At 36.5% G+C, this 13,890-nt stretch overlaps 1 protein-coding gene across 2 annotated transcripts in view; it reads right to left on the minus strand.

Annotated features, from left to right (window-relative positions):
- RPS6KA3 (ribosomal protein S6 kinase A3) overlaps nt 1-13,890 on the minus strand; it is a 91,493-nt gene that overhangs the window by 3,614 nt on the left and 73,989 nt on the right. For both annotated transcript variants that reach the window (XM_075196553.1, XM_075196554.1), the window contains exons 8-20: nt 12,757-12,899; nt 10,636-10,706; nt 9,860-9,948; nt 9,600-9,664; nt 9,333-9,435; nt 8,786-8,910; nt 6,703-6,825; nt 5,954-6,043; nt 5,196-5,354; nt 4,163-4,324; nt 2,037-2,113; nt 1,610-1,727; nt 439-579 (exon numbers count right to left, since the gene is read on the minus strand). In XM_075196553.1, coding sequence (XP_075052654.1) covers nt 439-579; nt 1,610-1,727; nt 2,037-2,113; nt 4,163-4,324; nt 5,196-5,354; nt 5,954-6,043; nt 6,703-6,825; nt 8,786-8,910; nt 9,333-9,435; nt 9,600-9,664; nt 9,860-9,948; nt 10,636-10,706; nt 12,757-12,899 — 1,466 coding nt within the window. The remainder of the gene's footprint in view (nt 1-438; nt 580-1,609; nt 1,728-2,036; nt 2,114-4,162; nt 4,325-5,195; nt 5,355-5,953; nt 6,044-6,702; nt 6,826-8,785; nt 8,911-9,332; nt 9,436-9,599; nt 9,665-9,859; nt 9,949-10,635; nt 10,707-12,756; nt 12,900-13,890) is intronic.

The following is a 13,890-nucleotide window of genomic DNA, read 5'->3' on the forward strand; positions in this document are numbered from 1 at the left end:
CACCAGCTTTTAAGTCTATGAACTTCATGTTGTGCCTTAGCACCACAAGGTTTGACTTTTTTTAATGTCATAATGTGTGGAATAATTAATGTTAGTAGATAGCATTAGGACATAGAGAGAGAGGAGATGAAAGTTATGACTATGTATATGATATACTATATAATGTGTTTTCCAAAACAGCTGTGCAGTTGTTGAGAATCTGATGTAAAAACGCAGCTACTAATTTAAAAAGAAAAGATCCTCAGTAGCTAGGAACTGGCATATACCATTGCTGAGTTACCAACAATCAAGTTATTCATCATAATTAGTTCATGCATTAGATTAGATGTCTACAGGTTCTACATGAATTTCCTGTGACAGATAGAATCACAAATACCATAGGAGGCTTGTTCCATACTTATATTAATGGGGCTACATCCACAAGAAAAAGTCCATTACCTTAACTAGATGGGGTGCATCCTGTCGGTTGAGCTGGAACTGAGGCAGCTGGTCACAGTGTACTATCCAGGGGTGCTTTAGTACCTGGGCAGCTGTTAATCTCTGATGTGGATCCACATGAAGCATTTTTGATACCAAATCCTAAAAAAAAAAAAGTACAAAATAACCTGACAATTAAATTGTGGATAAATAAAAACATGGGAGCAGATAGTTATTATTTGAATATACTTACAAAGATCTCTTACTCTTGTCATCAGAATTATTTAAAAGGTAAATAAAAAAAATGTGGATAGTTATAGATTTGTATTTGATACTCCGAATTAACATTATAGTGAACAGAGGTGTAATAAACTTTGAAGACAGTCCCTCTACACCTTAGCAGTGAGTCATTTCACGGAGATCACACTATAATCCTAAAGGACAGGTTATAAGAACTTTCCTGTGTCTGCATATTGTACCAAGGAAAGTAGAATGCCGCTCATCATTGGACAGCTGCTGCATCAGTCCAATTAGCTACAGCTGGAGCCACTGCAGTCCAATATGACAAGCAGTTAATTACTAAATCAGTCCTTAATATTGGACACCAGCACAGTGGATCCAAAAAAGTAATTTGAGTTAACACCTGAGGCCACTCACACAATCCTCTTAAATAAATGGCTACAAAATAGGTGCACTTTACTGAACTTCAGTTTCAGAAAGGGAACCTAAACCTTTCCATATACTGTGACTGCAAGTCACTCATATTCACTGCACAGAGAGGAGGTGTTACTAAGGTCTAATGGGCAAGCAGACATGTCAGTTTGAAGACATTTGAAGATGTTTACAAACAGACATTTATATAGAATAATTAAGTTCAGTGTTCTCAAATCCACTCTGTGTTGTTTACCCTCAAACTGGAGAAATATAGTATCCAAAACTCAATTACAAACCCCAATTTTAGTCAATCATTGCTAATTTGATTAACAAGAAATTGTATTTTATTCATACAGTGATTTATTTATTACTAACCAATATAATGAGTTCAGTGATGCCTGCCTGGCATGTGATAATGGTGTTCTCAGCTATGGAGACACTTATTATGATACACCTGAAATTAATAAAGCATCCAGGAAGCACATGAATGGAAATTTACTCTGCAGAAGACATTGATTTGTAGGAGAGAAGGACGGACCTTAGCAATATCGGAGACTGAATTCCAGTAACCACCACTTAGAGAGAACTTTCCACTGCCTATTCTTGCCAATATGTCTTCAGGAGTATCATCCGGTCCATTTGCAAAAGGCGTATATCTGCAATTTAAGACAATACCCACTTATGAAGTTGATTTAAATATTTTTAACTAGGGGATAGAGTTGAATGAAGAAAAATAGCCTTTCTGCATATATTCCATAAAATAACAAAATCTGGAAATGTCAAGAACATAGTGCAAACAAAAATGTGACACTATTAGATACCTCTGGTTAAACAAGGCATGTTTTAACAAATATCTCCAATACATTCTGGGTGTAAGACCAATATGATTCAAAAAATGATCCTAGCACATGAGAAATGTAATTTTGAGTTGTAAAAAATACTGACATATTTATATATAAACTCACCCAGTTAGCATGGTATAGAGGAGAACACCTAGACTCCAAATATCACACGCAGCATCATAACCTTGACGCTTTAACACCTGCATTAAAAAAAATAAAAAAATTAAAAAATAAAAGTACAAATGCATATACTTGCTTTTCTCTGGTTACTCTAAGTGCCAATATTCTGAAAGATCAATTATATAATGTGCATATGTTTTAGGTGTTGTCCCAAAAATGGCTTAATTTCAGACTACTGAACTATTTAAATTTTATTTCCCATCCATGTCTGTGCCATGAATATGCAGATGTTCATAGACCTCGGAGAGGGGGGAGCTAATATTTAGAGTGAGGACTTGTAACTTTAGAACCTCTACTTATGTTCTGTACATGGGCAATTACATAGCTTAATGTAGTGCTGATGCAAACTGAACAGCACCGGTAGGCAAAAGTATCACTTCTTATTGAATCATAGGTTTCTGACAATGTATTTTAGGCTGCGAAACTATATACATTTATAGGGCCATTTAACAGGTGAACATTGAAATTTGGTGCAAGGAAAACGGGCTGGTAAAGAGCCTTGAACAAGTTCATAAGACGACGGGATTAATTCATGATTCGACAGACTGCGATAATTTCACAGACATTGCCAACATGAAGCAATCAATGTCAATGGCTGATGTGAGTTCTCTGTACATTGTTGCGGAATTAGTGGCACTATATAAATAAATGGTGATGATAGGCTGGCTGAACAAATTAGCTGATGGAAAAAACATATGGACTTCAGGATTGCCATAAGAGGCACTAAAAACTTGTTTACTTGGTGTTGTTCTCCCACTATTTTGGGAGAATAATATGTATATTCCATGGAAATTTCCTCAAAGTCTATCTGTACTAGTTTTTTCTCCTTGTATCCCAGAAGAAAAATCAGGAAACACAACTAGATAAAACCACCAGGGAAATAGCACGACATATAGATCAATTGAATTTAAACAAAAGAAAACCAAGTAGAGGTGCCCTAAATGCAACAGTCAAATGGTTTAAAACGGTATATACACGAAGGCCTTAAGGACTAATCCGGAAAGACAGTCACTTTGTTACATACATTTTACCAAACTAGCGCAGTTAAAGACATTTTTTTCTTTACTCCACTTTTCTACTGTAAAACAGAAACTTGTGCAACAGACATTTTCTGCGTTTCACTTCATGCTAGTGGCTGCGGGTTGGTTTAATGTGTATGTAATGAAGAAAAGCTGGGTCAATGAAACAGAGAGGACAGTTCAGCTTTCTACACAGCTACATGTATATTTATAGAATATCAGAATAGATAAGATAATTCTAAAATTTTCCCAGTATCAGGTCAATAAACTTTTTTCTTAGCTTAAAATAGTCAATGGAAAGAAATGTAAATATTACTTGGCTGCCCAAGCTTAGTCCTGCAATTGCATGAACTTTTCCATACCTTGTGGGAATTTAACAGAAGTCGCATTTTTAAGTCTTAAAAAAACAGAACTTTTTGTCAGTCTAGCCACAGTAAAAAGGGAGATGGATACCAAATCATTTTACCTTAAGAGTCAGGCTAACATTGTGTCCAAAATTCACGTAGACTGATTTTGACTTGTTAAATATATTTGACACTTGCACTAAAAGACGACATACAAGGGCCATTAAAGGCAAAAGAGAAATACCTTAATTTCTCTAAGTAACCCCCCCACACCCGCACTCACACATAACATCAATCGGTAAGTCTCATGAACGAGCACTACCCCACCCTCATTCTGGGACAGTCCTGCAGTATTATAACAGGCTCACTAAGCTATGCATATGGCATTGGGCCATCTACATGAGTAAGCTTGTGGGCAGGGCCCTCTTACCTCTGTCTGTCTGTATTACCCGGTATTGTTTTATTACGGTGTCTGTTCCCTATTGTAAAGTGTACAGTGTTTTGCTGGCACTATATAAATAATGATTATGATGAGTGGCCACTTGTACAGCTGAAATGCCACGATGGACCCTTGTGTAGAAATGGAAGCAGTGTTTCCTTAGTGGGGCTTCTCAGTAAGAGAAAAAGGATAATACAAGATAATGCTGGAAAATTAAATATTAAATAAAACACACTGTTCAACTTATTAGAGAAAACACACAATTACCTCTGGAGCGACAAAATTAGCAGTGTAACAAGGAGTCATAAGCAAGCCATTTTCTGCCCTGAGTTGTTTAGCAAATCCAAAGTCACAGATTCGAATAGACTCAGGATTTCCCGACTCATCTACGTAAAGAATATTGCTGGGTTTCAAATCCCTGTGGACCACCTGAAAAGGCAATGATGACCTTATAAAGACTGCACAAATAAGGGCCCGTGACACACAGCATGTCAGGAATGTAAAGCATTATTTCACACCCAGAGCTTTAGGGGTAGTGAACACAATATATCTGCAGTATGTGAACTGTTACAACATAATGGGGTGAATTCAATTATCTGCAATGTTCTCAGGAACATTGCGCTGCACAGTTTTAGCATTACTATGATAAAAATGTACACTCAGTTTCCTTCTCACCTCTATTGGGTGCGAGGAATAAGCAGATATTTCAGTAAAAATATACGCGCAAATTGTCCCCGGAAAGTATACAAGACACTTTGTGCTGAATTTAATTACCCCCAATATGTTGTATTCAAAAAAGCAATCCCACAACCAACAATTTCTAATATATAAAATATTTTTCGCTGTTTCCCTCACTTCTTATATTGTGAGTAATATTTATTTTTAAATTAATGAATATTGCCGTGTTAAAATAACATTGCATTACGCCAGCTTCATCCTTCCTACATACTATAAGTCAGGTCAGAGTGACGTACTTCACATATCATGTGTATGAGGGAAGAGGAGCACAGGTTATCCCGTCCTTTATTCTAACCCCCCTTAGTGAGCATGTTCTGCATTTCCACCCTGCCCTGTCATGGGAGATCAAAGCTTAAATTAATACAACAAAATGTCAGAACTGGTTTGAATGTTCTTATACCAGTTACAATAAGCACTGCAATGTTTTAAAAACAATTCTGATTTGTACGGAAGAGCAACATTGGATTTCTATAAATCCAAAGTATTGTCTGATGCACTGATTCGTGCAGCATTTACTGTAATGACAAGTATTACTTTAAGACTTATGAGTGTTATTTCTCACCCATTGTGAATGGAGGTATTCAACGGTTTTGGTTATCGTGTGCAGCACAGCACTCGCCTCCCGCTCGGAGAAGAACTTTTGTCTTAAGATTTTGTCTAACAGTTCTCCTCCCTTCATTAGTTCTGTCACTAGGTATACATACTTTCCATCGTCATACACCTGCAACACACAAGACAGATAGATCTATCATGTTCCACAAGCAGGCACCTTTAAATAAAAATGGAGGGATAAAAACAATATTTAAAAACAAAATGTATACACGTAATGCAGTTGAAATAAAGAGGGATAAGGAAACATCTAGCTGGTGACATGTATAAAGAAATATATATATACCCTGCACGGGAGGAAGGAAATCCTAATGTAGCTATTTTTAGACTAGATCAAGACTACATTTTAAAAACACACACTACTTTGCAATTTCATGTTTATACAACCCAGGGAACACTAACTGCAGACACTAAGCTTATTTTTCATTTGCTTCTAAGTTTTGAACAAAATGTTATCCACCATATAATTACAGCATTTTTAAACCTAAATATTATAATTTTAATGATGGTGTCCTATTAAAGGGCGTTTTACATGGACAACGTTGGAACAGACATATTTGTGTTATGAAGAGGAAATACATGCACTTCCTAGTTCCAAGATTTACAATTTGTTAAAAAAAAAACAAAACCACAATATCAGCAATCTATGGTTACACAAATCTATTGTTTAGGCCGAAAACAAAAATTTGAAAGAATTCATACATCACTTACATCTTTTAATGTGATAATATTTGGATGCTGTCCATAACGTAGCAGAATCTCAATTTCTTCTGTTGGATCTCGCTTACTCTTGTCGATTATCTTAAACCAAAAAATCAAAATCAATAAATAAAAACACAACAAAAAAAACTCTTAGTCAATAAAATAAATGAATTAAAGATCCCCATCTCACACATTAAAGTCAACAAATAAATGTAAAGACTAATTCCAAACTCTCTTTCCAGACATAGTGGGTGGATATTCCGACTTTAAAACTTAGAAGCATCTTAAAGCATTAAGCTTGCCAGTCTTAGTAACCCATGACTAATGGGATTACAGATTTAGGGGGCAATTCAATTAGATGTGAGTTGCATTGCAAGTTATTTTACCACTTGGAATGTGTGGAGTGTAATTTGATTACAAGCCCCAGGATAGTGATCACGGTAAAATAACTTGTGAGGAAGCACCGCCCCTTAGAATTCCTAGAGAATAAGTAGATAAAGCAATAATAGATTACTGACATAAGCCTCTATGTCTCTGTGTATACAAGAAGCACTTTTCAATTACATCTCATGTAACACTTACTGTATTTTGGAGTTGGTAAAGCCAATTTAGTGACTTTTTTTAAAAACAATAATAGTTAGAAGTTAATATGAAAACTAAAAAAAACTTATTTGTGAACAGACTTCTTGAATAAACACAGGACATTTTAAATAAAAAACAAACTACCTACTAATGTATTATGAGAACAGACTCCATACCTTAACTGCATATTCCATATTGGTGGCCTTGTGAATGCATCTTTTGCAAATAGAGTAGGAGCCCACCCCAATATCTTCTTTCAAGTCATAACCGTCAGTGAACTGGATGCTATTTCTGTGAAGCTGGAATATGAATATTGGATATTGATGATTAAAAAAGCAAAGTCATCCTACACATGTTCTCAAATCGAATGTATAACAACTCTTTGCCACATATAAAGTGATATTTAATATTAGGAAACTTAGTAAGCATGTTTATGTACTATGCTTCCATTATACTCAACCACAAATAGCAGGTACGAGAGTCTACATGTCATTAATGAGATGCACAAACAGTACTCTATATGCACACTAAGGGAGATAGGATGGTAAGGGGATATAAAATCAGATCCATAACCAGTATTCTATAGAAGTAGTTCTTCTCTACACTCCTAAAATTTTCACTGAGAACAATCATGTTCTTCAAATTAGTTTTCCCATCCATCAGAGCCATCTTGGTCTCCCTCTGCATATGCAAAGTGGATGGGAAATTATCCAGAAGCCAAAATATATCATGAAAAATGAACATTATTTTTCTTTTAAAGGCAGGTTATAATTATATAAAATTTATGATTTAACGATCATAACCTGTATAACAGAAGTCTCCCATATCCGCTCATTCAAATTCAAATAAAAGGTCAGTTTGGATGGGCCCATTTCAGAGGTTTTACTAATATCTATCTGTATAACATCTTAGAGACATATTCAATTACCTTTCTGGTCCGTGGGATCACGCCGGAACAGGCGGCGAAGCTAATCCACGGTACCACAACAACGTGGATTTCCGTTCGCACCCCATAGGGCTGCGAACGGAAATCCACGTTATTGCGGTACCGTATTACCGGCAATACTGTGCAGTTTCCACGGTAACGCGCGTTACCGCGGTCCAGAAACATAATTGAATATGCCCCGTAAAATCTGTTGTTACCATTCCTAATAGAAACAAATATACATGAATTAATGTAACTAAGCAGTCCTGAGATAATGTGATCAAAAACTAAAATGATCAAAATAAAATCTGATGCATTGTACCCAAACATTCATTCTAACAATCTTACAAATTTCCTATAAAAATAAAGGTTTTTTGCTTTGTAATGTATGTAAAGCAATCATTTTCTGACTTAAAACACGTTCCAATCTGATTAGACATGATGTCCAATCAGATTGGAACGTGTATCAACTGTATAATGATGTGATTACATGAAAAAAAAAAAAAAAAAAGTGTGACAAATTTTAAAAAAAACTGTTAGAGTCATTAGGACACTGAACTTATAGGGGGGAATTCAATTGGCCGTGTTACTGTAAAAAGTAACGCGGCCTGCGCACTATTACCGTTATTACGGTAATAGTGCACTTAAATACAGGTGATACGTTAGTTTAAACGCTGGCTTTTTGCTCGCAACTCAGCCGGGTTAAATTTACAGTAATAGGTTTAACGTTGTGCTACTTTGGGGGGGGGGGGGGAATTGAATTCCCCTTAAGATTTAGAACAGAGCCTACCTTATGGATTTTGTGTAAAACTAATGATAAATGTAAATACATCTACACAGAGGATAAAAAAATACATTAACACAATAACAAACATTTGGAATTAAGGAAATGGGAATTGGAATGTATATAATTACAAAAAAAGGGATTGTACCGATAATTTAATAGCCTACTACAGCAAAGCAGGAAATGCAAAGAATATGTTTGGGAAAACTTAAGATATATTTGGAGAACTTGTTACTGGCTGTGTTGGGTGACAATGGGTAGGTTAAAGGCAGAGTTGGTCAGACTAGTGTCTGAAGTAAAGTGCTCTCAACTTTCTTAGTGACAAACATGACCCTGGTGAGAGCGGTTTTTAGCTCTTCAGAAACTGAGGCCCGAACAAATGTTATAATAAAAGTTATGCGGTTTACGATTTAAACACTGACAATAAAATACTAACACTAAACTATATAAAAAGTAAATGCATATTTTTAAGTACAAATATACAGTAAAAATACTGTAAAGTACATGCAAAAGCCAAGTTCAACAATTAACTTTCAAACCATATGCTTACCGGAACAATGCCATGAACTCCAACTGTTTGTATAGCCTGGTTCTCTTCTTCAGAAGCTATCGCTACAAAGCTAAATCCGCGGAAGAGCTGGTGTGCATTGGCACTTGCTGGTATACCAGGAGAGTCTAGGCAGAAACAATAATAAATAAAGCCAACAGTTAGCTAGGCAAATTTTTACAGGAATCTGTACACACATGCAATACATTCCTCAAACTTTATTTGATTTTTTTAACATTTTCTGTATTATATCCAAAACTAATAAGCATTTGCATGGATGCAGTTGTAACTCCATAAAAAGCAAGTCCTTGCCCACCTCAGTTCCATTAAGTCTATTCTCTACACAGATGTACCTAAAGGATTTTTATAATGCACATAAAATGCGCTTCAACCCATCACTGAGCTTAGATCGACATCGCCCAGTTTTATTTTTTAAAAGTTATTTTTGGAGTTACCTTTTACTTAAAATCAGATAACTGCTACAATGATACAGCAATATATGAGCAACATACAAAGTAATCTTTAAGCTCAGAAAACCATCTCATCTCACCTTTGGGTGTTTTTGCTGTGAATTCTGGATCAAAATAGAATGTGTCTTCTGGACCACCTGTTGCTGGTTTGAATGGAGGCTGAATTTCTCTTCTATACAATTTCTACAAAAGGTAAAACATATCATATTCACGTGTAGATTCCATATACTGATAATCCAGCAAATACAGTGAAACCTGGATTAGACTGAGGGCAGTGGCTTCTGAGACAAGATGAAATCTAATTTAGAATTTCTGTATTTATAAATACAAGAGCCCAATGTACTCACATTCCAATCGATTGTTGAAAAGAAAGGATGTCTCTTAATTTCTTCAACACCATCTGGACCAGCTCCTACATGGAAAAGGGGGTAAAAGAAAAAAGGTTGAACCCTGCAGCATTTACAGGACAGTGTGCAATAACAACAGAAGACATTCTATATCCCATGATTCTCTTCTGTCTATTTACATTAAAATTTACGGTCATCCAATATCACTATCAGTTTTCAGTAAGAAACCTTCCATTGAGAAAACAATTGATGTAGTTTACCTAATCTGTTGGTTGGGTTTCTCTTAAACAGCATGCGTAGAAGAGACTGGGCCTCTGGTGTAAGAAACTGTGGCATCCCAAGCTTGGCCCTAAAGAGTCAAAGACAGCAAAATGAATAGTCCTTCATGGTAACCATCTGGATTTGGCACTGGAGAAAATTGCGAAGAAATTTCAAATAAAATACTTTATAATATAAAATTGTAAAAGTGATTTAGAGAGTTATTTTTGGGGTACCTGAATAATTAAACCAGATTTCTGACTCATACAGGTAAAAATAAAATGTACATGAGATGTCATCTTGCTAGCCCAGACTGAATATGCCAATACTAGAGTATTTCTTTATACTTTACTAGTATAAACAAATAGAAGGTAAATTAGCCACAGAAAAACTGGAAAGATGTCAATGTTTTGTAATGCTGAATCATTTGTCATTGTCATGGACCATTAATAGGTGTTAGACATGCATATTGTATAGAAAGCTTGGTCTGGACAATGCAAACAACTTCTTACGATACAGGTAGAGCACAACTGTTTGAACTCCAGTCACATCCCTGATGTCACAAGTTCATCAGTAAGCTGTATTCTCACAAACAGTTCAGCCCACAAAACGGCTACACTATCATTTTTCAACTCTTGTAGCATCATCAAATTATCTTATTTATGCACAGTGTTCACCTCATTTGTATGCGGTCTCACAAATAGTTATTAATGCATCTCCAAGCTAACGTCACACTTGATCTGAAACACCTAGCTGTAACCGAGAGGAGATTACTCACTTCAGAATCATGGTCATGGTCTCCTTTCTGTCCTTTCCTTGAAAGGGTAAGGTGCCGGTGAGCATTTCAAACTGTGGGTAGAACACATGCTACATGAGAAGACTGCATTCATTGCAATGGTAAGGAAAATAATCGGAGAATGCAATAGTAGAAAAATGCTTTCACATCTCCATACCTCTGTGCCTAGCGACTTCAGGTGTGTTTCCAGCCATATCAGTATACTAGGGCACGCCAGACCTATTCCAACCATTCAGTTGTAATGAGAAGCTGTACATTTACTAGGGCTATTTTTACCTTCTGGGAGAATAAGATAAGGATATGCAGGCAGATAGAACAGAGGGCATCACCAGACACAAAAAAGACTTATTGGCAGCAAATGGTCGCATGAATTAAAGAATTTGTGCTTTTATAATTTATTTTTGAAATCATATAATATTGACTTTTAGTTATACTAAAAATAAATGACTTTTTATTACCGTGTGGCAGGAGGATGGGAGACTACATGAGACATGTTCAAAAAAAGTTACAAAATTAACATGTTTACCCCGTCAATTGTATTTTTAATCAAGTGTCACTTTACAGTTCATTAATTTTTAATAAAAGGTGTAATGCACAGCTTTAGTCTCATGAAAATCAGTAATAAACTAAACAGTGCAGAGAGCCATTTATCTGTACTCTGATAAGACCCAGCTCCCTGCTGCACAGACAATGCATTATTTATTATGTCTGCACACAGAAATTCCTCTCTGGAGACTGGAATTTGTGGGACTTGAACAGCATGGGCCTCATGTAGAGTTAGGAGTACATCCAGGGAAAGGGAGTAAATTTGCCCCTGGACAGATCACATTGCTGTGCAAGAGGTGCAAATGCATATTTTTGCATGGAGCGGAGCACACAAATACTGGGCAGCTAATGTTAACACTATGGGTTTAGAGATGGATTTTGATTTGAAAGGGAGGGGGGCATGTTACAACATGTCTGTACATTTTAAATCCCCCTGTGCAGCACAAACTGGTTTAGCCAAGGTACAGGCTTGCCCTATGTGTTTAACAGAACTAATAAGCAGGACATTATAGCTTCTCCTAATAACAGGGACAGAGGTGGGAGATGCAGTCAGACTTCGAACGGACATGCGTGAGGTAGACGAAGAGTCTGGAGTTTGGCTGTTTAAGCATCTATGAAAAGTTGTGAAAGATCACAATAGGTATATGGACAATCACTCTGTCACCAGAGGATTCATGGAAGCAGGATTACCACACGTGTAGTGATACCAAAGGGTAAAAACTTTACCAATCTCCAGTGAGCTGGAGCAGCCAGGAGTATATGCTACTCCAAAAATTATTGTATAAAAATACATAAGAAAAAGTTGACTCCCTCATTTAAGCAGCTCTTACAGAATATTAGCTATGTGCCCATAACGGTGATGCGTCAGCATATAGCTTGAGGTTTGGCAAGTTCATCAGATTTTCCTCTATGTAAAAAGGTGGCATGTATCATAAGCAGATTGCAGACTCCCCCACATTTATTAAAGGATTTAGGATAATCCTCACCTCATACTGCTAATGCCATCTGCAAGTATTTTTATACACAAACTTGCACATGAAAGACAAAATATGACAGATGCATTTCTAGCTTTCATTGTGCACCAATGTTGCAATGCTAAGCAATTGTATCCAGCAAGAACGAGGTAAGATATTAGTAGGGGAAAATAAGAGATATACAGCTCCCACACTGAATAAATATGCTTATTGTCTAGAAAGTGGAAGTTTAGAATAGAAAAATAAGCTGGTCCAAAATATAAATCAATATATATTCCAGAATAATGTGCAAGCTACCACAAAATACTCTTGCAAGACCATGAAGGTTAGCTAGAACAGGTGTTCTGCTACACGGTTGCTGAATTAATGGATAAATGGGCATTTATGGATGAAAACACAGTGCACTGATTTTAGTAAAGCTACAACAAGTTATATTGTGAAACAAGAGTGTGAATGGTGTCATAGAAATGTGTTTGATTGTCCAATAACAAAGTACAAATGTGTGAATGAATGCTTATAATAAATACAAAAACAAGACAAAATGAGACTTATACAAATATACACACTGAGTAAAGAAACCTACCATGAGAACACCAAAAGACCACCAGTCGGCACTTTGTGTATGGCCTCGCCTATTTACAACCTCTGGAGCCATGTACTCTACTGTGCCGCAGAAAGAGTATGCTTTCTTTTCATGGTCAATTGACTCTTTGCTAAGACCAAAATCTAACAAGATATAAAAGACAAATATAGTTAAGTACAACTCCCTTGTACTTGTTGATAAACAGGAGATGAGGTGTAAAAAAGTTACTACAAACTCATTATCATCTTTTGACCACACTTCTCCCTTAATAGACATTGAAGGTTATATTTGGCTAACACTTTGCATCACTCCTCTTTTCTTTAAGACAGGGGTGTCCAACCTTTTAGCTTCCCTGGGCCACATTGGAAAACGACAAGTTGGTTTGGGCCGCACATAAGATACACTAACGATAATGATAGCTGATCATCCGCGAAAAACCATAGAAAACATAGTTAACATATATATATATATATATATCACTTTTTTTTCAAATCCCCCTATACTTACCTTTCAATCGCCCTGTTCAAAAAATCCTCTCTAGTTGTTATACTATAATCACTTTTTGTATTGCTTCGATGCAATATCAATAAAGTGCATTTAAGCCAGGCATTGTATATCAGGGTGCCCTGACCAGGCCTGCGGTACCTGACATATACATCACTGTGACCCCAAATTGTGACCTGTTTTGCTAATTACACCACTATGTTAGTTAAGGTATAACAACTTATAATGGGCCAAAGAGAATAATATATAATGCCCCATTAGTATTACAAGTAGAAGTATGTAGCAGGGAGATAAGGTCCATGATGCTCCAGGCCCAGGTGACTTTTATTCACTGGTCAGCATCCCTTGAAATAATAAAAAAAAATCCCCCTCAACTTACCTTTTAATCGGCTTGTTCTCCTGTCCTCTTCTCGTCTTTTCTCCAATTCTGTGCTGCTGATTGTTCTTCTCGCGCGGGTGACTCCTCTGTGCTGCGCTCCGCAATGGATGTTGGGCGTGATGACATCACGCCCGACATTCACTGTGAGCACCACACGGAGGAGGAGACAAGGGAGGGAGCCGGAGTACCAGCTGACGTGACCGCAAGGTAAGTATTTTCTTTTCTTTTTGCAGGATTTTTTTTTTCCATTA

Source organism: Mixophyes fleayi, chromosome 2 (assembly GCF_038048845.1).
Source record: "Mixophyes fleayi isolate aMixFle1 chromosome 2, aMixFle1.hap1, whole genome shotgun sequence".
NCBI classification, from domain to species: Eukaryota; Metazoa; Chordata; class Amphibia; order Anura; family Limnodynastidae; genus Mixophyes; species Mixophyes fleayi.